The sequence below is a fragment of the Prionailurus bengalensis genome, chromosome D1 (genome assembly GCF_016509475.1).
Source record: "Prionailurus bengalensis isolate Pbe53 chromosome D1, Fcat_Pben_1.1_paternal_pri, whole genome shotgun sequence".
NCBI lineage: Eukaryota > Metazoa > Chordata > Mammalia > Carnivora > Felidae > Prionailurus > Prionailurus bengalensis.
Genome location: NC_057346.1, coordinates 70,960,797 through 70,986,916, shown reverse-complemented (window position 1 = coordinate 70,986,916; position 26,120 = coordinate 70,960,797). Strand labels below are relative to the sequence as shown.

General features: G+C 43.3%; 2 protein-coding genes across 4 annotated transcripts in view; one reads left to right on the top strand and one right to left on the bottom strand.

Annotated features, from left to right (window-relative positions):
- RRAS2 (RAS related 2) overlaps window positions 1-7,041 on the top strand; it is a 75,950-nt gene extending 68,909 nt beyond the window's left edge. For both annotated transcript variants that reach the window (XM_043580726.1, XM_043580727.1), the window contains exons 5-6: window positions 3,241-3,359; window positions 5,520-7,041. In XM_043580726.1, coding sequence (XP_043436661.1) covers window positions 3,241-3,359; window positions 5,520-5,607 — 207 coding nt within the window. In that variant the 3' untranslated portion in view covers window positions 5,608-7,041. The remainder of the gene's footprint in view (window positions 1-3,240; window positions 3,360-5,519) is intronic.
- Window positions 7,042-14,760: 7,719 nt separating this feature from the next.
- SPON1 (spondin 1) overlaps window positions 14,761-26,120 on the bottom strand; it is a 262,782-nt gene continuing 251,422 nt past the window's right edge. The window contains exons 12-17 of one of the 2 annotated variants that reach the window (XR_006297419.1): window positions 21,223-21,393; window positions 20,963-21,130; window positions 20,045-20,209; window positions 18,055-18,318; window positions 16,057-16,454; window positions 14,761-14,948 (exon numbers count right to left, since the gene is read on the bottom strand). Coding sequence is in view for 1 of the 2 variants with exons in the window: in XM_043580725.1 (XP_043436660.1) it covers window positions 16,291-16,454; window positions 18,055-18,318; window positions 20,045-20,209; window positions 20,963-21,130; window positions 21,223-21,393 (932 nt within the window). In the remaining variant the exon portion in view is untranslated. Of the gene's footprint in view, window positions 16,455-18,054; window positions 18,319-20,044; window positions 20,210-20,962; window positions 21,131-21,222; window positions 21,394-26,120 lie in introns of both variants that reach the window. The other variant, XM_043580725.1, reaches the window with a different exon arrangement.

The window sequence follows — 26,120 nt, the reverse complement described above, 5'->3', positions numbered from 1 at the left end:
AAAGAGATGAATTCATTAAGAACATAACAATCCTAAACATTCATATATTGAATAACAACTTCAAAATTCTTCTTTTTAATGTTTGTTTATTTTTGATAGAGAATCAGAGCTTGAGTGGGGGAGGGGCAGAGAGAGAGAGAGGGAGGATAGGGAGAGAGAGAGAGGGAGAGAGGGAGAGAGAGAGAATCCAAAGCAGGCTCCAAGGTGTGAACTGTCAGCACAGAGCCTGAACCGGGGCTCGAACTCAAGAACCGGGAGATCATGACCTGAGCCAAACCAAGAGTCACACACTTAACTAACTGAGCCACCCAGGCACACCACAACTTCAAAATTCTTAAAGCAAAATTGAAAGAACTGCAAAGAGTAATTGACATGTTCACACTTAACAGTCAGAATTTTCTTTTCTTTTTTTTTTTTAAAAAAATTTTTTTTTTCAACGTTTATTTATTTTTGGGACAGAGAGAGACAGAGCATGAACAGGGGAGGGGCAGAGAGAGAGAGAGACACAGAATCAGAAACAGGCTCCAGGCTCTGAGCCATCAGCCCAGAGCCTGACGCGGGGCTCGAACTCACGGACCGTGAGATCGTGACCTGGCTGAAGTCGGACGCTTAACCAACTGCGCCACCCAGGCGCCCCGACAGTCAGAATTTTCAACATCCCTTTTCAATAATTGAATAGAAAGAAAACCAATAGGATATGGGTGGCTTGAACAGCAATGTTGAACAAATTATTCTGAACATTTAGTGAATGCCCCACCCAACAATAGCAGAATACACATTATTTTGAAATGAGAACAAGTCTCAATAAATTTAAAAGGATTCCGGTGAGACCAGGTATGTTCCTTGACCATGGTGGAGAATTAATTTGGAAACCAGTAACAGAACATAGCTAGGAAACCTCTAAATATGAGGAAACCAACAAACTTCTAATTTATCCTTCTTATGAAGAAATGATCAAATGGGAAATTGCAAAGTATTGTGAACTGAATGACATTTAGAACACATATCAAAATTTGGGATGCTACCAAAGAGGAAAATAAAGAGAAATTCATAGCATTAGTTATCTTAGAAAAAAAGGAAAGGTCTCAATTCAATGACTGGCTTCTACTTTAAGAAACTAGAAGAAAAAGAGCAAATTAAAGACATAGTAATTGGAAGAAGGTAAATAATAAAGGGTGGAAATTAACAAAATTGAAAATAGAAAAACCATAGAAAGATAAACCTAGTTTTTAGAAGATCAAAGTGACAAATCTACCCAGAATGACCAGGTTAAAAAGAGCAAAGGGCACAGAGTACCAGTAATAGGAGAGGTGCCATCACTTCAGATGTTAAAGATATTGAAAAGATAATAAATACTATAAAAAGAAATACCATACTATAAAGAAACTTTATACCAATAAATTCAACAAGTTAGATGAAATGGACATTTCTTAAAAGGTGCACAAAATATCAAAACTCATGAAAAAAAATAGATAACATGAATAGTACTGTATCTATAAAATAAATTCAACTGGTTATAAAAACCTTCCCTCGGAGAAAACCTCAGGTCCAGATGGATTCATCGGTAAATTATACCAAACTGATTTTGCTGAAAGTATTCCAGAATATTGAAGATGAGAGAATTCTTTCCAACTCCTTATATGAAGCCAGCATTACTCTGGCTTACCAAAGCCAGACAAAAATTTACGAATACTACAGTCCAATAATTCTTGCAAACATGTATGTAAAAATTCTTAAAATTTTAGTAAATAGAATTTAACAATATATGAAAAGGACAGTGCATCATCACTCAGGTGGGGTCTATTCCAGAAATGCAGTGTTGATTTAACAGTCAAAGATGAATCAACACAGTTCACCAGATTAACAGACTAATGTGGAAAGATTATGATCTCAGTAGATGCAGAACAAAAAAAGATTTGAGAAAATTCAACATACTGTTAAAAACTCTTTACAAATGGAATAGCAGAAACTTTGTTAACACGCTAAAAGGCATCTTCAGTGACACCCTACAACTAATAGTGTGCTTAATGGTGAAGGACTGAATGCTGCTGTCACTGCACTGAATGGTCTACGCAGTGAGGTGAGGCCAGAAAAAGAACTGAAAGGCATCCATATCAGAAAGCAACCAAGTTGTCTTTATTAGTAAATGACATGATTGTTCATCTAGAAAAGCCTATGGAATTTACAAAAGAACATCCAGATAAGTGAGTTGAACAATTTCCAGGGTATAACACAAATATACAAAAATCATGTTCCCATTTTTGTAGAGAAGAATGTCCATCGTTGAAAAGAGACCAGAAGAGATAGGTTCCTTAATCTATCCCTTTCCCCAGTTGACATTTTCTAACTTTCTGCAGGTGTTTACTTTTGTGGCAAAGACAGCAACAGAAGTCATTCTTTTAGAAAGATCTTTTTCATTCACACTATGTAAATGTAATTTAGTTTAACAGTTTTAGTAAATATCACTACTTCAACCTTTTACACTGAAAATGTGTAGGATAATATATATTCATTTTATGTTTCTGACGGGCCTACCATTTTAGGTCATCAGCTCTGCCACACTTCTTGTCTCAATATAACAAAGGCATTGTGATCATAATCATTATTCATTTTTTCTCACATTTATTGAGTGTCTCCTATGTACCAGGTATTAGGGAGTTTTGAGATGAGGAAGACCCACAGTCTCTTGAGGCTTCCGTCCTCTTCATCCTCAGCTCTTCGTGATAGTTTTCTCTCTTGCCTTGTTGTGTTTAAGCTTTTCTAGACTTCTTTTAGTTCTTGGAACTTGGGACACCGCCCGTCCATGGCCCTCACACAGGCCCTTTCTTTTGTCAGGGATACTCTCTTACCCCACCCTTAACCAACTCCGTGCTCTTTATTTGGTTCTTAGTTTAAATGTCATTCCTCGGGGAAGCTTTCCCTGATCTGCCCAGCAGGGTTATAGACTCTACTAGCACCTTGTACCTTTTCTTACCAGAATTATCACCATTGTATTTAATACTTTGAGTAATCACCAGACTGGAATCTTGTTGCATGGTAATATTTCGTCACAAGTATGTTCTTCTGGGTTCTTCAGAGCTGGACTTCAATATGTGTTGAGCTTTTAAGTCTGTTGGTTTATCTTAAGACAAATCAGCTTGGCCTCTGGCTAGATTAGGAGAGCAGTCTGTGGCCATAGGGTTAGATGGAGCAGATCTGATTTTTAATTCTGTACCTCAGATACAACTCTTGGAATTTCAGGTAACACAGGAAGAAGGACAACAGTTAGCACGACAGCTTAAGGTAACATACATGGAGGCGTCAGCAAAGATTAGGATGAATGTAGATCAAGCTTTCCATGAACTTGTCCGGGTTATAAGGTAAGTGAAACACATCTACGATGTGTTTGTTTGTTTTAACTTATAGAATTTTACAGGTAACCACACTGCTTTTTAAAACCACCAAGTAAGAAAGAAATTACCATTAAATGTTTTTAGCAAGAAACAGGAAATTATATGTATAAATGCTTCTGTGCACATGACAGGTTAAAAATTTTAATTAAGTACATATTGTATACTAGGAACTTGCTACATATAAAGCCAGATTTAATTATATTGAAGTAGAGAGTACACACGGATTTAAAAAAAATTGCACACACAACCTACACCACTTCCAGTGGTATCAGTGGTATGAAGGTAGGGATGACAACAGCTAACGTTTGAGTGGAGATCTCTGCCAGATACTGTGTCTGATGCTTTACATGTGTTACCACATTTAAATTTCACCACGACCCAGTAAGCGAAATACTTTCATTTATCCCCACTTTTGGATGGGAGAGCAGGTATAGAGAGGTTAGCTAACTTGTTCAGAGTTTCAGCTTTAAATGGCAGGGCTGGGACTTGAATCTGTTGCTCTGATTCCAGAGCCTGTGTTCTTAGGCTTTGCTTTTGCCCCACCTCCTCCCAGGCTGCGGGAGCCAGGTAGTAGAGATGTGGTGCTCCAGGTGCTCCCATTCGTGGTGTGAAGTATGACATCCCTCATAACAAAGGGTTTTTCTGTTCTGCTGGCCTAGAAGGCCCCTGCGCTTCAGAAAGTGTTAATGGTTCCAGGAAGCTTGAGGTGAAGGGCAGGTGGCCTGGAGTTAGTTTCTGTGTGAGAAAGATTGAGTTTCCGTATAGTGGGAGGGGTTTGATTTGATTATTTTTAATCTTGGTGGCTTGGCGCCTCCTTCCCCGTGGGCTCTCTCTAGATCTGCGGGTCTCTCTGCTTGACAGAAACGTGGAGCTATGGGCTTCCTGTACTTTTTTTTAACCCCTTGCCTGGGCATTCTCTTTGTGGGGAAAGGAAAGTAAAGATTATAGTTCTTAATTTTTTTAGTGGTTTGTTAAAAGTGCAAGTTCCATTATTTTTGAATGAAAACAGAGTTTCAGTTTTGCAAGATGTAAACAGTTATGGAGGTGGATGGTGGTAGTAGTAACACTGTGAATATATTTAACACCACTGGACTGTATGCTTAAGAATGGTTAAGATGTCAAGTTCTGTTATGTATTTTAACACGTGTGCATGCGTACACAAACCGTTACCTTCTTAAAATAACGTTTACTGCCTTTTGAATGCTTTGTCCTTGGTTTTGATTCTCAGAATCTATATCCAAATCCATCATTTAATCTGGAGAAGTGGGTAGAGGCGGCAATTAACAAAATTACTTTAATTTTACTTTTATTTTACGTAGGCTTCACAGCCAACAGGGGCTTGAACTCATGATCCTGAGATCAAGAGTTACATGCTTTCCTCACTGAGCTAGCCAGTGCCCCTAGGGAAGGCTTTTTTATGCCAGCCACTGATAGGCCTTTAAATGTAACAAGATCACGTTTAAACCTCTAGCAACTGTGAAAGGTAGAGTTTTATTATTCTCTTTGAAAAAACCGAGGTTCACAGAGGTCAGCTAACTTGTCCAATGCTGACTTGTAGCTAGTAAGTGGCAAAACAGGAATAGAAACTGTGTACCTTGTATGGGTATGTACTTTATATTTTACTCTAGCAATGGTTGCTTTTTTTTTTTTTTTTTTAATGTTTATTTTGGGAGAGAGAGCGCTAGCAGGGGAGAGGGGCAGGACGAGGCAGAATGAATCCTAAGCAGACTTGATGTAGGGCTCCATCTCAGACTGGGAGATCATGATCTGAGGCTAAACCAAGAGTAAGATGCTTGACTCACTGAACCACCCAAGCGCCCCTGGATGTCTGTTCTTAAGTATACCTTACTGTTAATGGAGTTACAAAGTGGGAAGGGAACTTAGAGGTCATTGAGTTCAGTATCTCATCTGATTCCAGACTCACCTATGAGTGGAGCTCAGATAGCTCTGCTTTATGCTCGTGTTGAAACACTTGTGCCTCTCCCCCCGAGATTTGCTTCGATTCCCTAGGTGAAATTCAACATTGAGAAGCATATGCACATAAACTAGACTTGTCCAAAAAGAATATATTTGTAATAATATGTTACCAGCAGGGTAGATTTTTATATAGATTTTTCTGTCTTACAGGAAATTTCAAGAGCAGGAATGTCCTCCTTCACCAGAACCAACACGGAAAGAAAAAGACAAGAAAGGCTGCCATTGTGTCATTTTCTAAGAATCCCTTGAATTTTAGCTACCAACTGCCAGGAAAAGCCCTCATCGTCTCCTCCTCTCCTTATGGTTTACATCACATCGTGTTGGTACCTTTCTAGCCTTAGACACAAATGATCACCGTGGTAGCCTTAGACCAAGAAGCTGGCTAATCCTTTCCGTGAAGCTAATCCTATGGTCATTTCAAGACACATTTAAAGGAAACACTAAGGCTGCTTCAAAGATTATCTGATTTCTTAAAAATAATGATCTATATACATAGACATATTCTTTTTTAAGGGCTTACATTTTAATAGGGATGAATCAGTTTTGGAACCTAAGCTGTTTGCCAAGCTGAAGTCATAGGTTGTGAAATTAACTTTTAACTTCTGGAATCATATTGCCTATTGTTACTCTAAATAGAAACATGAGTTGTTTTTAAATGTGAATTTTTGCCTATCTAAAAATTTTGATGTCAACTTTAGTTAACCTTAAGTACACTGAATTGAATCCACAGAAGTGAGACATCTCAGACCTTTGCTGATGCTACAGCCTTTGTTTTCCAGTGGCCAAAATACCAAAATGCCTGTTATGTTTATAGATTAAAAACTGCATATAAAGCCTTTATTACAGCTCCACTCCTAAAGATGATAATAATGTTCTTTGTGGCCAAATATTTGGACTTATTCTGCATTTAGGCATTTCAATGTTCTTGGCTTTTTAAGTTAACTCTTTTCACAGCCATGTTGAGAGTAAAAATAAATAATTTCTGTCTGTCTTCCTTTTCAAGTATTTCTGGATAAGGGATTCAAAAAAAACTAAAACTGTTTTTGTTTGTAATATAAAATATGGAATTGATCTTTCCGGGGTCAGAGATGATTAATGTTTTTGCTATATACTTTTATACATTATTTTCTTATCAAACTAGTTAACAAGTATTTTTATATGTTTGTAAGCAAATATGCTTTCACAGCATACCTTGTGTATATGTAAAGATAAGTATTTAATTCTCACTGTTCACTTTTAACTGACAAAGAAAAAAACAGTGAAAACTACAGAAACTGTGGTAGAGCTGTCCTTGCCATCCCGGTCCTGGTCCTGGTGGCTCCCGCCTTTGGCCAGTCACACACCTGCTTGAGAAACCTCCTCCGTAGACGACAACAGGGTGAGAATCTGAAGTCACTTGTGATGTCCCGTACTAGGTATTGACTGTTCTATCAAGTAGTAAGTGTAAAACTTCTCTTTGACGATTAGTATAACTGTGGATGGCTTCTGATTTTTGTTTTTAATTTTGTGGATTGTGTTTCAACAATTCAGAAGTATGTTCCTGATGGTGAGATACTAAGTGGTATTGCACGGTTGTCACTTTATTGAATGTGTACAACAGCCCCGTGAAGTTGATAAAGCGTACCCTTGTATAGCTTCAGGTGCTAGAATTAAAACTGATCTGTTATCACAAGAGAAGGTTTGATGACTTGTTATTTGGGTGGTTTCTCAAAGGAATGAGTGTTGGAAGAAACTTATTTTAGTAGCTAGCCCTGTGCCTTTTCCCAACAGTGCCCTAGGGTTTGAATCTAAAAATCAGTATTGGTTATCTGGCAGGTGAACTTGAAGTGAAATGGCTTGGTGTTCTTAGGGGTCTCCTGACTATTAAGTCAGCATTTCTTAAACTTTTTCTATGAAGTGCTCCTGACAGAAACCCCTATATCTAAAGGAGATACCGCTGAAGACAAAGCCTAAAGCAGCTGAGGCAAAGCGCATACATTTATTTGAATACTAATTAAAATTACTGCCCAGGAAGGTACCATATTTATCCTGTGGGTTTTGGTATTATAGCACCATCGCGTGTCTTTGTTAGGACTTTCAGTTGGGATTTTTTACAATGTTTATTTCTTTTTATTTTGAGAGAGAGAGAGAGAGAGAGGGAGAGGGAGAGAGAGGGAATATGAATGTGTGTGCATGTGTGTATGAGCTGGGGGAGGGGCAGAGAGAATCCCTAGCAGGCTCCATGATGTCGGCACAGAGCCCCATGAGGGGCTCAGTCTCACAACTGTGAGATCATGATCTGAACTGAAATCAATAAGAGTTGGACACTTAACTGACTGAACCACCCAGGCGCCTTGGGAAAAATGTAAAGTTATCACAGGTAACCTCAGATAACAAGAGATTATCTACATAATAGGCAGATTTAATGGAGAACATTTTATTCTGAATAGATGATTTGTAGCAACACAGTTTGAAGGTTAAATTTATATCAGTTGAGTTTTTTTCCCCTCTCTGTGCTTTACTTTGAATACTTTTTATTGCTACACCTTCAGGTTCCCTAATGTTTTCTTCCCCAGTTATTTAATCTGCTATTAATCACATTGAATGAATTTTTTATTTTAGACCTTGTGTTTTCTTTTCTCTTTCCTGTAGAGGTTCTATTTGGTTCTTTTTTACATCATCCATTTCTCTCATTATGCTCATGTATTTCTCTTATCCAGCCCCTCTCAACTGAGTTTCCAGAGAATTGAGCCTAATGCCTGTCTGTGGTGTGCAATGAATTAACTTCTCTTCAGTGCATCTGGAGTGGTTCTAGCTGTGTACCATCCTTGTGAGAATTGAGAAAGGCTGCTTTGAATATTTGAACATGGTTTTTATGGCTCTTTTAAAGTCCTTGTCTGTGGAACTCATTTATCTGTATAATTTTTGGATCTGTTTCTATTGACTGACAAAATTTTCTCTAGTTATGGGTCACATTCTTCTGCCTTTTTTTTTATTTATTTATTTATTTATTTATTTATTTGCACATCTAGTAAGTTTTGATTGGATGCTAGACATTGTGTATTTTATGTTGTTGGGTGCCTAGATCTTGTCTTCATTTAAAGATTTTTTTTTCCCCTGGTAATTAATTTACTTGTAGTTCAGTTTAATCCTTTCAGGTCTTTTACATTTTATATAGTCTCAAGTATCTTTTTTTTCCCCCAGGATGGTTTAGCTCTACTACTAAGGTGTGGCCCTTTTGGTGTCTCTACTGAATGCCCTGCGTAAGCAGTGATGACTCTCTGATTCGGCTAATGGAAACTGAAAAGTTCCCAGCCTTTGTGAGCTCTGGGGAACCATACTGTCTATAGCTCCTGGAGTTTCATCCTGTACATGCATATCTTAGTATCAAGCAGAGACTTGGTGACCCCGGGCATATTTTTGGAGTTCTTTTTTCTGTGTAGCTGCCTCCCCTCCAGAACTTTGTCCTGCAACTTTCACCTGCCTCAAGCTCCTGGTGTCTGGGACAGATCGATCCCCAGTGTCTTTTCAGCTTAGGAAAACAATTATGTCCTGCCTAGAATCCCCCATCCCCTCTAGAATCTGGAATGTGCCTCTAGGCAGAAAGTCAGGGCAATCTTAAGGCTTACCTTTTTGATTCTCCACCATCAGAGATGGTAGTCCTGTGCTGCCTGGTGTAGAATGGCTGAAAACAGGTATTTCACATATTAACTCCAGTTTTTTGATTGTCTACGGTAGGAGGGTAAATCTGGCTACTGCTACTTCTCTATCAGAAGCCAGAGTCTCTCCCATTTAATATCCATCATACAGTCAGAGGTGCCTTGTAGGTCTTGAAATCTAATTTCAAATCTTTTTTCACAAAGAATGGCCAGTCTCATGGCATGAAGAAGTCTTTGCCTGTGGGACCATTTTTTTATTCTATAGCTGGAGGATTGGCAGACTTGTTTTGTAACAGGCCATACAGTTAATATAAATATCATCTTAGGTTTTGTGGGCCATATGGTCTCTGTCCCAGCTACTCATGTCTGCCATTGTAGCACCAAGGCAGCCATAAACAATCTGTGAACAAATGAATGTGGCTGTGTTCCAATAAAACTTTATGTGGGGACACTGAAATTTATATTTCATATCATTTTCATGTCATGAAATATTAATCGTCTTTTGAATTAAAATTCATTTAAAATTGTAAAAACCATTCTGTACAAAAACAGATGGCAGATTGGATTTGATCTGTGGGCCACGTTTTGCCAATCTTGCTCTATAGCACATTTGTCATTTGAGGTTACATTCCCAACTTTAGAACCTCTTCTCTCTATATATGTGAAAATTCTTTCAAACAGGATTTCCTGAATTGATAATCATGAATTTAATTTTGTCTCTACATTTGTTTAGGGATTTACAGTATTTCAGGATTGGACATTATGCCCTGTTGGCATACATCTTACATTGATGATTCCTCTAAATTTGGGGCCTCAAAGTTTTGTAATATAAATTGGTTCCTTTAGCATTTGACTTAAAAAAAAAATGTTTATTTTCAGAGAGACAGTGAGAGGGAGGGAGGAGAGAGGAGGAGAGAAAGAATCCCAAGCAGGTTCCACGCTTTGTGCAGAGCCTGACAGTGGTGCTCGATCTTAGGACTGTGAGATCATGACCTGAACTGAAATTAAGAGTTGGACGCTCAACCGACTGAGGCGCCCTGGGGCCCCTATCATTTGACTTAAAAAATTTGCTATAATGAGGTTGTATATACTTCAGGTCTAGCTTGTTCCTCTTCTGACTTTTCATCACCACTAATCTTAATTTTATTTCTTTTCCCATTCCCGTACATAAAGATCCCATTAAGCAGATAACTGGAAGATAATAGGAGGAGATGATAAAGTGGTTACTTTCAATACCTCTTGACCACTTAAGAGTATTTAACCAGTAACTGCATGGAAAGCTTCAAGGAGCTTTTTAGAAACAAGGTATTTTAATTTGAACAAATGTCTTTGTGCAAGGCTCATTAGCTGTTCTGGGGGAAATAGATACATGTGGAGCTTTTCCTTCCTACAAACTATTTGGTATCTAGTGGAGAAGGATTATGAGTGAGAAAACAAATGCCAGGGCTGCAGTATAGGCAGAATAAGTGTGCACAAAGCTGTCCGGTCCAGCAGATGGTATATGTTCTTTCTGCAAAATCTGAGGGAGCCTCTTAGTTAGAAGTGGTGCTTTAGCCAGAGCTTGATGGATTGGTGGGATTTGAGATGGGGAGGAGAGGAGAGGAGTGAGGTGGTGGAAAGGCTGGGGAAAAGCCTAGGCAAAGACACATTTTGGCAGAATGCAGGGAGTATTCTGGGATTGGAACCTTAATCTAAAAGGATTTGAAGTGCAGTGGGGAAAAATAATGATAAAGTAGACTGGGCTTGGGTTGTGGAGAGCTTTAAATAGGATGGCCCTTCTGTAGGTAATGGGGGAACTGCCAAGGATTCTGAACAGGGAGTGGCTGGATCGGGTGGGAATATGAATGATGGAGAAGTGCAGGTTTAGGGAAGAGTGGTCAGGTAAGAGGTAATTGGAGTCATGAAATCTGTCTCTTTCCAATTTGTTCTGCCATCCATGTTATTGCAATGGCCTTTGAAGTAGTCTTTTTATTTGCATTTTGCCCCCACAAAGCTGTTCTGTAAATACAGGCCATAAATTAAATGTTCCACTGCTGCTTAAAATCTGTCATCACCTCAATGCACTTGGACCAGTATCCAAATTCCTTACCATAGTGCACAGAGACAGCCCCTTGCAGGATCTGTCATCTCCTTGCTTCTCACATTCAGGCTGATTTGCTTTTTTACACTCTATAGGATGCTAGTATTTCCCAGACCGTTGATTCACTTGACTGTTCCAATTAGCTGTTTCATTCTTTTGCTTTTAATTTAGATGCCACCTGCTCAGAGAGCTCTCTTTGACCACATTGCCCTGTATTTACTTAGTGACACGGAGGCATCTGTGAGTATTTTGTCTGTCTTGTCTCATCTGCACTTGGGTGTCACAGGCTCCGAGAGGGCAGAAAGAACCATGTGTGCCACATACACAGCTTTACCCCCCTTGCCTGGCATTTGCAGAAAAACCATTTGATCAATGAAGAGGACACACGGGCAACCCTCTGGTGATAGAAATGTATGGTGATTGTGGCGGTTATGTACAGGGGTTAGTCCCGGAGGCATTTGGGAATGGGGATTGGAGCTGCAGAAAGAGGCTAGGACTGCAAGTGCAGATTTGGAATTTATCTGTTTTGAGTTGATGTGTGAACAGGCGGGAGTGGATGGAAGTAGAGTTTCAGAGAAGATCCAAAGGTAAAACTTCCAGGGGGAAAACGAACACTTGGGGATAAAAGCTTAAAAGGCAGCAAAAACCCAAGAGAAGCAGTCAGAAACTGGAGAGAACCAGGAGATTATTGTCAAAGAAGCCAAAGGGGTGGCCAGAGCGGAGGGCTGTAAAAGACTGGGGTGGTGGCGGAGGGGGGGAGGTGCAGAAGGGTAAGAGGCAGTGTGGTTGCGTAGATGCTTGCTGGTAACTTGGAAGGTTTTGTGTCCGTCATCTGGCAGGAACCAGATTATAGTGGTCGTGGTGTGATTGGAGTGCAAGGAAGTGGAAGACGTGTGGGCTACCATTCTGGGAAGTTCTGTGGCAAAATCAGAGGGTGATGGGGCTGTTCTCTTCCTTGATAGGATGTTAGAGGAGCAGGAAGAGCCAGGTCCTGGTACCTAATCATAGGTAGGTAGGTGTACAAGTCTGTAAGTACGAATTGCCATGTGGACACTTAGGCTCTGGAGAGATCTAGAGGCTGACACCTTGCGGGCCAGTATCCCTTTCTGATGGGGCAGCGAGCATGGCGTGATTCTGTGCTTGCTTCTCCGACCGGCTGAGGTGAATGGCCAGTTTGAAGAATTAACTCCTCTCCGCTGCTGTGGAATGATAGCCTTGCTAAATGTAACTTAAAGAAATCAGCTACTTAGAAAAGTCATCATCCTCTTGGCTATACTGGCAATCACTGGAAACGTTTCTGAACATCTGCTTTCAATTTTTGTATCATCGTAGGACGGTAACAGGTGGTGGAAGCTCTCAGGCTGTGCTAGCACACTGCGTAAGGGAGCGGATCCAGGTGTTTTCCACCAGTGCTCCAGCCTTCCCAGATGGGCCAGGGGTTCCAGGGAAAGATCACGCAGTAGGGTTGCTTGCCTCTAAAATACAGACTCTCCTTTTTTACAGAAGAAAATACAGACCCTACTTTGATAAAACCCCAAGTGTTGTAAAGGAGTCCATAGTCTTGAATAAGCTGTTTGTCCTTTTCCCTTCTGCTAATACTTCAAATTATTTGGAGTAAAGGAAAACCGTTCAAACACATAAGCTAAAATACAAGAACGGTTAACTTAAATATGAGAACTGCTAAAATATGAGAACTTTACCAGTTCTAAAGCCAGGAAGTGGTTAAGAACACATTCTGAATTTCATGAAGCACTTAGAGCAATATGAGAAAATGTTAATGAATGCTATCTTATGTTCAGCATTGTAAATGTTAAGAGAAAAATCTGAAATTGCATTTTGGTCTGAGGAGAGCTGGGTTAAAAGTATTGCATGTGTATTTTATTTGTCAGGACATTTTCAGTTATAAATGACAGAAACGCAGCTCAGGCCAGCTTCTGCACAACATGGGCCTTTGCTGGTTTACGAAGATATGAGGGACTGGTGGGGGGAGGCTGGCATCCAGCGACTCCTCCGTTGGATGCCATCAGACTCGCTCCCAAGGTGAGAATTGGCTGAACTCGGGAGGTGGGGCAGAGGAGTCCTTTCACGGAAGCCTGCTGCTGTCAAAGCCTGAGCCAGAAAAGGTGACATTCCTGGCCCCAGCTCTCTCAGCAACTCAGGACCACACCAGTGTTTTAAACACAGCTTCCCAGTGCTGGCCCACAGAGTGCCTAAAACCTCTTGAAGCAAAGGGGTCTACAGCAGGGACGCCGTTATTTAAATTTGACATTTTAGTACAGATCTTTTACTCACAGATTTCAAAGGATTCAAAAGGAAGAATTATCTTCATGCTCATTAGCATCCAGCCGCTATTTATAGTTTGTCACAGCATTTCACTCATTTTCGAAAGGGACTAATTTATTTCACTCATCCTCCCTACTTTTGGGCAACATGAAGAACAAAACGAATCATTCCATGTGGTAATTAGGGATTGAACATTTATGTTTACTCTTGTTTGGACAATAGTGTCCTTTTCTTTGGGGAAGAAGGGACTAAGCATACAGTCCTGGGACACTATAATATTTAGCCCCTTGAAACTGTTGCCTGAAATATGTGGGCTGTTAGGTCACAGCATTAGATATTTGTTGTGTATGGACCTTTTAGTCATGGACTTGACCTGGACTCAGTTTCTGGAGAATTGTAGTTCTGTGAGAATGTGTCATGTACTCTCACTTCCCAGAAGAAGTATACAGACTTTGGAGTGAGCCTAAAACATGTTTAATACACAAAGTTTAAATTACACACATAGTACAAAATCTTTAATTTTTTTCAGTTCTGGGTCTGAAAAAGTGCAGGCTTTTTCTCTTTAGCTACGACAGACTTCCTTCAATTAATGCATCAGCAAGGAAGGTTTCAGGTGAGTGATCCATGGTCTGGTTGGGGAATAGATCTCTGAATTTATTGTCATCTTAAAATGTGGATGTAAATATATACAACAATTATAGCTCCTCTTTATATGGCGGTTTTTACTGGGTGTCTCATCTGTTTATTATCCCAAGTGGAAGTTGAAACAATTTCATTTTTATAGTAAAGTCTTTATTTCCAAAATGACTGCTTAGCCAGAAAAACTATAAACTACCTAACCCAAGACTTTGGTAAGAAAGAGATTTGATGCTTCTTATAAATTCCCCCTTGCAACCCAAAGAAATAACACATAACAAGGCGCATGTTACCCATTCTCAGCCCTTATCCAGTTACTTGGTTTTAAGTCTCCAAAATTAATATTAAAAATGTATCCAATAGAGACCTGATAAGAACATGGGACACTAGGGTGGCTTGTCCTTACTTAGGAATCACTGACTTGACCTTTGATTTTCATGGGGCGGATATCTGCCTCTAGGTGGCTGAGAGGAATGCACAAGCAGGCGGGTTCTGTATCAAGACTTTTTGTCCAAATGAAACCTCTTATTTCCTTATGTGACACTCCTTTGTGAGGTGAGAAAGCAGTCCATTTAAGGATCACAAAAATAATATTGGAAACTGAAAGTTCCAGAAGACTCAGGGCTGTGTTGGTTGGTAATAATGGCCCCTCTTGAATGAGGGACCAGAAACCCTGTCTTTTGGGGCATATGATTCAGGCAGATAACTGCAAGAAGTCCCAACCTCCTGAACACTTAGTTTAAAAACACAGACAGACCCAAATGAGTTTTTTTTATTGAACGGTCTTTGATGTTAAAGAAAATACAGATTCAGGGCTATATCATATGTATGTTGTGTTTGGAGACATCCTGATGGGTTTAATGCAAATTCTTAAAGTAGTGTATTCAAAACCACGTATGCATCTCATCCGGGATACATATTTGGATTAAGCATAATGAAAACCTGCAACAGAAATGAAACAGTTTTAACAATAAATGAATAAGTAAAAACTGCTGCTAGACTCAGCTCAGTAAAATGTCCTTTTACACGAATTCCTGGTAGTCAGAATCCCTGAATTTGGTGCGTATGAGTGCTTGGAAGGGGATGGAAAACCGTGGCCTTTCCTATGCAGGTGATGGAGGGCCCAGAGCCCCACTGTGGAAAGCTGAGGTGAATTTGGCTTCCCACCAGATATTCTTACCCAGCCTGATTCTGTAATAATACCTTTCTCCCTAGCTTTCTTTCTTGGTCTCTGAAACACTTTTTCTTTCTACATATAAAACTTTAGGACTAAAAAAGAAAAAAAACACCTTTTAACGTACAAAGATAGTATTTTTTGTTGAAGCAGGGGCTTGGTGGGATGCAGGCAGCTGATGTATAACTAAAAGTTGTTTTGGTAGAACTGGTTTGAAAACTTAAAATCTAGATGCGTGTCAAGATTTTAAAAGCGTAGGTTTGGGACTCCTCTAGAGAGGCCAGTTTTGCTGCCTGGGTCCTAGTAAGGATGTAATGTCAGAAGGTTTATAAGGCTGGCGTCCTTAGGAGAATTGTGCCCTCCCCCCCCCCCCCAAAAAAAAGCTAGGGAAAGGTACTTTCTAGACTTAGTACCTTTTACCTCAGGTGTAAGAAGTGGCAACCTTAAATTCCAATAAAGCAGCCAAAGTTTCTTTTCTCTGGGGTATCAGGAACCAATATTAGGAGGGGAGATACATTTCTGAAAGAAAAGCCACTCTACATCAATGCACTTCACATCTACCAGCTCTTTGTTCCCCAATAACTGTTGATGACGGAGGAGACTCAACAAGGGACCCTAAATTCCACTAAATGAAAAGAGATGGGCAAACGAGGTTCCTACAAGAGCAAGCAGGCCAAAGACAAGAGTGAGGGGAATCTGCGCTCTCCGTGTGAGCAGGACTGTTTCCTCCCCACTGCACCCTGGGGCCGAGGCACGGAATCCCTTCCACACTTGGCTACCGCTCCCTGTGGAGGGGGCCAGGCTTGTATCGGCTGCCCAGGTGGGTGCTCCAGAGGGACACATGTCCATCCAGTACAGGTAGCTGACACTACTCACTTCTGTGCTGGAGGAGGGCCATCTGGGGATGAGGGAGCCCCACGCAGCCTCTGCATACCAAGAAGCAGACAGAAAGGAAGTCCCTGGCATCAACAAGACTGGTGGGCGAACCACACTGCAGAAATGAAAACTAATGTATACAATTTAAATTGCCTTAAACAACAAGCAAACACACACTCCAGCCATCGATGACTGTGCAAGCCAGGGTGCAGCCCCGGAAAACTTACACCCTTGTTAACAAGGGTGAACATTGCACGCTCTGATCTCCTTCTTGTCCTTGCAGCTGGTAAACTGGGAGCTTTTGAACCTCTTCTTGACAGTCATGTAGCGTTCCTGGATCCCACCACCGCACAGTTTGGTGCATTCCGACCAGGCTGTCCACGGGCGCATCCTGCAGCCTGGAAGCAGGAGGTCAGGTTAGGCCAGCAGAAATGGGGGGACCAAACTGAATGCTGAACTCCAGGCCACAGCTATGAAACGGAGTTGTCTGGGCTTCCCTGCTCTTGTATGGAATGATGGGTTGAGTTTAATAATGGTTAGGGCCCTTATTAGAGACTGTCAACTCCTATGTGTCCATAAATGCTGTTGCAGCATTTCCCATCAAGGGGCAGAGTCCACATTGCCACCTCTGGAATCTGGGCTTGTCTGTTTGACTTGCTTTGGCCAATGGGACATGAGCAAACAGGCTGGAAAAAGCTGGTAGGAAACCCCCCGCCCCCACCATGTCAGCAAGCCTGGCTAGACTGCCGGAGAGAACGTATGGCGATAGAGTCCAGCCAGTCTTTCTGAGGCCCCAGAAGTGCAGGTGAGGCCGGTCTAGACCTTCTAGCCCCAGCCGAGCCTCCAGTTGTCAGGAGCTACAGGAGTCTCAGCAAGACCTCAGAAGACCCACCTAGCTGAGCCAGCTCCTGCCACGGACCTGCAGAATCCTAGTAGTTTCGGGGTGGCTTGGTGATGGCAGTTAGCACTCGAGCAATTAAACCACTTTATCCTAATGCTTTGCTCCCCAGGTACGTGGTCTCTTAAATACATTCAAGTGTGATTAATTTCCCTACACAGATAAACATGCTTGCCTTAAAACTTAACCTGACTCAGAGGTTAGAGGAGATCTTTTCAAAAAATGTTTTCAAGATCCTCCACATTACTCTTGTACAACCAGGCATGTTTACTATGCTAAGTTTTATGGAGGAGAAGGCCATGGCACAGTGTCTGCCTGGCACATAGTTGGGCTTAATCACCATTTCTTGACTGGCTGACTACCCTGTCCCAACAGATAGCACTTTGATGTGCACACCTCTCCTTAACGGACAGTGAACGATCAGGTGGCTCTTCAGATCTGTATTTCTCTGTCCTGTCAGGGTGAAAGGCCTTAGGGAAGAGAATGTGGGGTAAATTGAGCTGTGCCTTTTAAAATAGCAACACAGTGTACCTATTAACCTTCAAACATGACACCTTCCTCACCCACTCCAGAGAATCCAAACACCATCAATCAGTCTGTACCAAGGGCTGAACCATGAATCTGTCACTGGCAAAAGTATGAAATAATGACATTGTAGTCTTTGCTTGTGGACCAGCTTATTCAACAGTGAAGCCCCAGGTTTTTATTGTTTTTTTAGTGCCAGAGTAGGGGACACACTCTTTTTCCTGGGCTACAAACAGAAGTGGCCTCTGGGCCTCTGTTTTTGCCACCTCAACACAGGTGTGTTAAGTCACTCCTGCTTAGAACTTCTCACAGGATCAAGTCTCAAAACCTCAGCAGGCTTGTGGTCTGGTCCCCACGTCTCCAGGCTGGTTTCCTGCCTCTCCCCTTGTACTCTGCTCCATCTGCCCCCTATTTATTGACCATCTCCTGCTCTGTGGCATTTCTGTGCCGTGGTGAGCCCTGTCCCTGCTGCTGGGGATGCCTTCTCCAACTCGCAAACCCCTATCAATTTTCAAGACCCACTTCCCCTGCTTTGACATTTCCCCGAACTCCAGCCTCAGGCTTAGGAGCAGTACCTGGGAACTGCTCGCCGCCAGACTCTTCCCTCAGTTGCTCATTCCGCCGGCTCTCTCGGGCCTCTCTCCAGCGCAGCTTCTGGATGGATGGATTTCTCAGGCATTTCCGGATACGGCATTTTTTTCGTTGCACGGTCTCTGGGCAGGGTGCACCTCCAAACTGTGGCTCCATTTGGATCATCCGGGTTCGAATCATGTGGCCTTTCCCACAGGACTTGTTACATTCCGACCACTGAGACCACTCGGTGAGCTCACAGTCAATGGCTGGCAAGACACAGATGGGCAGGAGTGGATCTCATGTCTGAAACAGCATATGGCCACTTGCGTTTTCCTCTGAACACCTCCACACAAGTCGGAGAGATGCAGAGAAGGTGCTGTTTTCCCATTTTACAGAAGACACTGGGAGGTTCCTACACGCAGATTGACTTCAGCCCACAGGGTTGGTGCCCAGGTCATAACCCACCTTCTGTGCCCAAATGACTCGAGGAATTTGGAAGATATGTTCAGAGTCTCTCACCCTTCCCTGTGAGCAGCTAGAGTATTGTCAAATCAGCCCTAAGTGGCATACAGCCATCTTCCACAGTCCCAAGGACTGGGTATTTTTCAGAGCTGACCCCTGTGGACCAATACCCAAGGCCACTGTGACTTTTGCAGTAAGACTCTGGTAGCTTCTCGTTCAACATCTCCCCGGGTCCTATAGATGGCAGTTTGTGCAAAAATCGCAGGAGCCAGAAACAAAATTCATTAGAGAAGAGTGGTGGGGACAAGTGGGGGGTCTTAATGGCCTATCAGGGTATAGGATCCAGCAAATTCTTATTAAGCCAACACCTCACAAAGTAGAGGGAAAATAACGCAACGGTCTGAGAATGTGACCGAAGGAGGCAAAGAGTTCTGGACTCCTCACTGGGTCTGCAGAATGTAGATCTAGGAAGAACTCATCTGGGTCAGTAATTTTTGGCCTTTCTCCCTGTGAGCTCAGGCAGCTTGTGTGTAAAATGAGGATAATGGTATTTTTCTCATTAGTTGTGAAGACTAAATGAAATCTTCCCAGCTCAGTTCCTGGTGCACAGGAAGCGTTGTTCTCCATTCAGTGAATCCTGTGAATATACGTTTCAGTGGGTGTCTCAGTCAGAGGTTCTGGAGCCCCCACTCTTGGTGAGATGGGTTGAACACAGGGTCAACCTTAGTTATTCAAAGCCTCAGCCTCAGTTTGATGGTCTGGGTCATCTCCACACATGACCACATGTAGCTAAAACAGCTCGGGAACTGTAATATGTAACACTGAGTGTAACACACCTGCCAGGTCTAGTGTTTGGCACTTTGTACCAGTTATGTGGTTTAATCCTCAGAGGAACCTAGGAAATGTTTCTTGCTATTTTACAGTCGAGCAGGGGGCGGTCATCTGTGTAAGGGACAAAGCTGGGACCTTCCTCTCAGAGGAAGCCAAAAAAATCCATCCTAGCAAGCCTGTCTGACTTTCTACTTCCTAAAAGAGAAGCTCTCTTGGAAGATTAGCCAGAAAAATGGGCTCCCTCCCTCTCCGTGGAGATCAGTACCCGAGAAATGCAGGTGATCAAAGAGGTTTTGGAAGAGGCGGGGGTGGGCATTGAGCTTTTCGTTGCTGGTCTTAGCAAGGCTGCAAAAGTACAGAAGTTACTGACTTCACGTCCACCCTCTAGTCGTGGGCAAATGGTCACAGGGAAAAGGAATAGAAGTAAAAAGGTTGGAAAGCCCATGGATCAGAGAGTTGTGGAGGTGGGGAGGCCAAGAGCCACATAATGAGGCTCCTTGACAAGGAGCCTGTGCTATGCGTTTCCCATCTCCGTCTCCTCTTTAGACTTCATAGCAACGTGCAGTTTGGGTGTCGTGTAGCTGGTAGCAGGACCCCCTCTTGCTAGTGAGGAGACTGAAGGTTAAAGATCTGTGCTAACATGGAGACCCAAAGCCTGTGCTCTTTGTCCCCAGCAGGCGGCTGGGCTGCAGGACTTACGGCATTCGGGCAGCATGCACTTCTCCACCTGCTCCAGCTCCTCGTTACAGTCCCCGAGTTCCGCCAGAGACTTGAGCATCCGCTGGCGGGTCCGCATGCCCTTCCCGCAGGTCACGCTGCAGTCACTCCACTCGGACCACGGGGACAGCAAGCAGGGGATGGTGTCTAGGCCAAGAGCCAGGTTTGCCACTGAGAACAGGCTCCCTTTACTTTCTTTGATTTCCCTGTGTCCCCTACCCTCTGTTCCCCACTCTGGCCCCTGGAGTCGAGTGCCATGGACTGACGGCCTTCAGGTGACCCAAGTGACCCCGTGGAGCAAGAAGTGGCTCGGCAGACTACTGCCCTTCCTGCCCTTCTGTCACTCTCCTGCATCTCCCCTGCTGATGTAGCTCAGCAATAGGAATACACAAGTCCCCGCCTGCAACACTCCACACTCCCCCCAAGACCATGCAGTACATTTTTGGACACTTTGTTGCTAAAATCCCTAGGGTGACCGCTACTCGTGTGCATGTGTGCACATGTGTACTAATGTGTGGGTCTGTGTGCATTTGTGGGTAGAGCTGGGGTTGTAATGCTTTATGGGGCCAGGCATGTCCAGAGCAGAACAAGAGTGGGGGCCTATGACCTGAGGGGTGGACGTCCTGCCTGAATGTATTACAATATCACCCGCCTCCCACCAGGATACTCTGGGGTCCTATAAAACACAGCTGCTGACGAGTGCTTTCCAGAGGTCGCCAGTTTGCCATCCCAGCCTCACTCAGAATGTCCCTCAAGGGAAGCCCCGCTTGATGGCTCTTGCAAGGACAGTGGGCCGTATGTTCTCCCAGCACGCGCCCAGCCTCCAGCCTTGCTGGTGGTAGCGGCAGGGGTTCTGTGGTCCGGCACACCGCCCCCATCCCCTGCCCCACGGCCACTCACGACACTCGGGCATCATGCACTTCTCTGCCTGGGAGGTCTCGGCCTTGCACGCGGAGCCGTCCGCCGGGCTCATCTTGACCATGCGATGCCGCTTCTTCATGCCCATCCCGCAGGTGGCGCTGCAGTCATCCCACTCGCCCCACTCGGTCATCAGGCAGCTGCTGGGAGCTGGGAGGCCAGCCCTGTTGGGGTCACGGCTGCCGCCTTGGGAGCACCCCCTCTCCTCCCCTAGCCCCTGCCGGCTGGGCACCCCTACTCACAGCACTCCTCATTGACCGTGCACTTCTCCGTCTCCTCAGTGGGCAGCGTGCACACAGAGCCGTCCTCAGGGAACTGCTTCACATACCTCTCCCGGGACCGCATGCCCATGCCACAGGAGATGCTGCAGGGCGACCAGGTGATCCACTCGGACATGGTGCAGGTGGAGCCGTCTGCAACACACGAGCAGGCGCCGCTGCAGCCCGCGTGCCCAGCTCTCCAGGGCAGGAATCGAGAAGGAACTGGCTGTCTTTCCCCCATTGTGTATTCTTGCCTCTTTTGTCAAAGATTAACTGACCATATAATCACGAGTTTGTTTCTGGGCTTTCTGTCCTGTTCCGCTGATCTACAAGGTCTGTTTTTGTGCCAGTGCACGGTTTTGAATGGGGAAAAAGATGGTCTCTTCAACCAATGGTGATGGGAACGCTGGAGAGCTACATGCAAAAGAATGAAACTGGACCACTTTCTTGCACCGTACATAAAAATAAAATGGCTTAAGACCTAAATGTGAGACCTGAAACCATAAAAATCCTGGAAGAGAGCACAGGCAGTAATTCCTCTGACATGGGCCGTAGCAACATTTTTCTAGTTAAGTCCCGCGAGGCAAGAGAAATGAGAGCAAAAATAAACTATTAGGACCACATCAAAGTAAAAGCTTCTGCACAGCAAAGGAAACAATCAAAGCTAAAAGGCAACCTACAGAATGGGAGAGGATATTTGCAAATGACCTCTCTGATAAAGGGCTGGTATCTAAAATATATAAAGAACTTATAAAACTCAACACCCAAAAACCAAATAATCCAATTTAAAAATGGGCAGGAGACAAACAGACATTTCCCCAAAGATGACACACAGAGGGACAACAGACATATGAAAAGATGCCCAACATCACTCATCAGGGAAATGTAAATGAAAACTACAATGAGCTACTACCTCACACCCATCAGAATGGCTAAGATAAAAGCAACAACAGGTGTTGGGGAGGATGTGGAAAAAAAGGAACCCTCGTGCACTGTTGGTGGGAATGCAAACTAGAGTAGCCACTGTGGAAAGACACTGGAAATTCCTCAAAAAGTTAAAAATTGAACTGTCCTATGATCCAATGCTACACTATTGGGTATTTATCCCCAAATACAAAAATATTAACTTGAAAGGATATATGCACTCCTGTGTTTATTGCAGCATTGTTTACAATAGCCAAATTATGCAAGCAACGCAAGTGTTCATCGCTTGATGATAAAGGAAATGGTATATGTATACAATAGAGTATTATTCAGCCATAACACAGAATGAAATCTTGCCATTTGCAACATGGATGGAGCTAGAGAGCATAATGCTAAGCAAAATAAGTCAGAGAAAGACAAATCCTGTAGGATTTTACTTGCGGAATTTCAGAAATAAAGCAAGGGGCATTAAAAGTCTTTTTTGGTTTGTCTCAACTATACAGAAACTGTTCTGGGCGTGGGGGATGGGTGAACTAGGTAACAGGGATTAAGAGTACACTTCAGATGAGTTTGGAGTAATGTATGGAATTGTTGTACATCTGATACTAACATAACACTGTATGTTAAATATCCTGGAATTAAAACAACTGGGTGGCATTCAAGGAGAGTCAGGCAGTTGGGGATGGAGGGGAACTTAAAAGGTATAAATCTTTGAAACCAGGAATTGTTCTCTAAAAGGACATGCCCGTTTTCCAGGTGCATGGATTGCTCCTTATTTCAGGACAATCCAGTTGAAAGCTGCTTGGATGGGTACAAGAATGTTTTATTTTATACAATAATTTATCTTAGATTTTATATCTGCATGGTCTAGGGTGTATCCTATATCTAAGACCATTAAATAAAATTAAAAATTCACTTCCCTCTGTCACTTAACTACATTTGAAGTAACCAGTAGCCACGTATGATTAGTGGCTGCCATTTTGGATAATACAGATACAGAACTTTCCCATCACAAACTTCTACTGGACAGTGCTGGAAAGGTGTTATATATATTCTGAGATACAATGTAAGCTCTGTTGCTCAGAGGAACCTGAGATTTTATAGTTCTTCTCTAAAGCTGCCAGTTCCCTGTCTAGAAAAACTGATGAGAATTTTGTTCCGGAGGGTAAAGATTGCGACTGGCTTTTGGATATAGGGACCTGAAGACAAGCACAGGGTGGATTTGTACCCAGATTACACTAAGTGACCACAGACCTCTCATTGCCTCTGTTGAGGCTGGCAACCAAGAGACTACCCCAGCTGCTAATGGAGAACAAATGGTAGTGTGGGGAGGGAATGTCTGTGTGCCAGGGGACAGAGGAAGAGTGGTGAAGGCAGTAGAACCATTCTTTTGTGTTGACATCTTGGGCTATATATGGCTTTGCTTCTATCCCTAGGGGTTAGCAAAGGCCATGATCACGTAGGGGACACTGGAGGTGGGGAGCAGGGGGAGGATAAAGCCCGCAGCATGGCTTGGTAGTCCTGTTTCCAAATAGGGGTGGGGACTACCCTTGGTGGAAACATAGGAGTGTGTGTGTGTGTGTGTGTGTGCACGCACACGTGTGTGTCTTAGTTCTTTAAAAAAAAGAGAAAGGAAATGATGTCATCCGTTTATCCATATCAATGAAGACTTACTGAATGCTTTGAATGCCTAGTGGTATGCTCTGAGGTTAACAAGATAACGTAAGATACGGATCTTGTTCTCTTCTAAGAGCTGGGCACAATAATTCCAGGTACTGAAAATATGACAGCAAAGGTAACACAGAGGGGAAAAACCCACTCCTTGGAGTTTAGGGGAAGATTTCACACAAGAGGGCACACCTGAGTATACTTTTGTTGGGTAAAGGAGATTTGCTTTTAAGGTGAACGGATAGCTTATGCCAACACCCCTGTACGGAGTGTTTATGTACATGGTATTGGGAGATGAAGTTAGAAGAACTGTGAGTCCAGCCTGCACATGAATGTGGCTGTCGCTTGCCAGGTGTGATGCCTACACATGGTGATTTAATCTCTGGACAGTGCCGGGGGGACACTGTAGGTTTCTCTCCTGGGACCCACACATTAGGCCCAGGGACAAGGCTAACCAAAGGAAGCCCGTACAAAGAACACGATGTTCCAGTGTAATAATGGTTAGGCTGGTACAGTAATAGTTAGGGGCACCAGGCTTGACAAGTCCCACCTCAGGCTTTCCAGGACCTGGCAAGACATTACCCCAGGAAGGCAGAATTTGGCCACCACCCACTGTGTACCTGACAGGTAGAGCTTGGACTTGAGGCTCAACTCTTCCAATAACCCCCAAATGGCTGTCCCCAGGTGCTTGTACTGACCGTGTGTCTTTTGTGTTGCAGTGTAACTCATGTGGTGTGGATTTGTGTCAGAGTGCTCATTTTGCCCTGGCCTTGCACCCGGGGTCGCTGCAGGACTATTTGCCCTGTAAATTAAGCTGAGGAGTTTGCACATGGGCCATAAGGAGCCACAGATCTTTTAGCTGGGGAGTGAAATGATCAGATCTTTGTAGAAGATCCCTCTAGTGGGGCCCTGGAAGATGGGTGGGAGTGGGGAGATGATAAGGCGTGGACTAAAGGGCTGGCCCAGAGGATTAGGAAGAAACGAAGATGCACTCGCTGCAATAAGATGTATATTCATGCAGTCTAATTCCTTTGGAACATCCAAAGGGGTCTCTCCTTCCTTCCTGTTCTAACCACACCCTGAATAATCAAGTGCGGAAGGCAACCGGATGTGAGCACAAGAGAACTTGATCTGGCGTTGAGTGGGGTAGCTTTCTGGGCTGCATGTACACGCACCAGGCACAAAAAGCAGGAACAATTGCAGAAATAGTAAAATCTAGCCTACACTCCATAGGGAATCTCAAGGACCCCTGAATAATCAAAACAACCTTGAAAAAGAACAAAGTTGGAAGATTCACACTTCCCGATTTTAAAATTTAACTACAAAGTTACAGGAATCAAAGCTGTGTGGTGCTGGCATACAGACAGACCTACAGATCAATGGACTGGAATAGAGAGCCTAGAAATAAAGTCTCACGCAAATGGCAAATAATCTGAAAAGGGTTCCAAGACCACTCAATAGAGAGGACAGGCTTTTCAATAGGTGGTGCTGGGAAAGGTGGATACCCCCATTTAAAAGAATGGAGACTTTTACCTAATATCGTATATAAAAATTAACTTGAAATGGATCAATGACCCATAAACTTATAAGAGAAAACCTAGGGCAAAACCTTCAGGACACTTAATTTATCAATGATTTCTTGGATAGGATACCAAAGGCACGGGCAACCAAAGGGAAAAAACAAACCCAGATTTCATGAAACTTTAGAATTTGTGCAAAAGGGCACGGTCAACAGTGAACCGGTAACTTATGGAATGAGAGAAAATATTTGCAAATCCTATCTGATAAGGGATTAATATCTAGAATATATGGAAGTGGGGGGGGTTCACTCCCCTCTGAAGTGCCTTATCAAAGGCACAAATGGCAATAAATCACCGTGGGAGTGCAGCCAGGAGACGTATTACTGTCCCCAGCAAGAACCAGAGGGAGAATGACCCACAGTGGGATAAGCTTTCTTCAATTATACTCAGCTTGGAAGTGGTTTTCTTCCTGCCATAAACCAGCCCAACTTCTATATCTCTTCCTGTTGCCTCATTGCACCTGTGAGACAGTTAAGCTCATGGTACAGAGACTAGACCTGTCCAGGTGGAGAGAACAGCTGTACCCTGGAAAGTAGGCAGCTGCCCTTTGCACAGCAATCAGCTCAGTGCCATTCTGAAGCCTGTGCCATCATGACAGAGGCCATGCAAGTTCACAGCTCAGGCCTGATTTTTGAGCAGTAGCAGAGAGCTAGACAGGATCCTTGCAATCAGCCCCGAGGTCCTGACGAAGGAAGGAGGTGCTCCAAC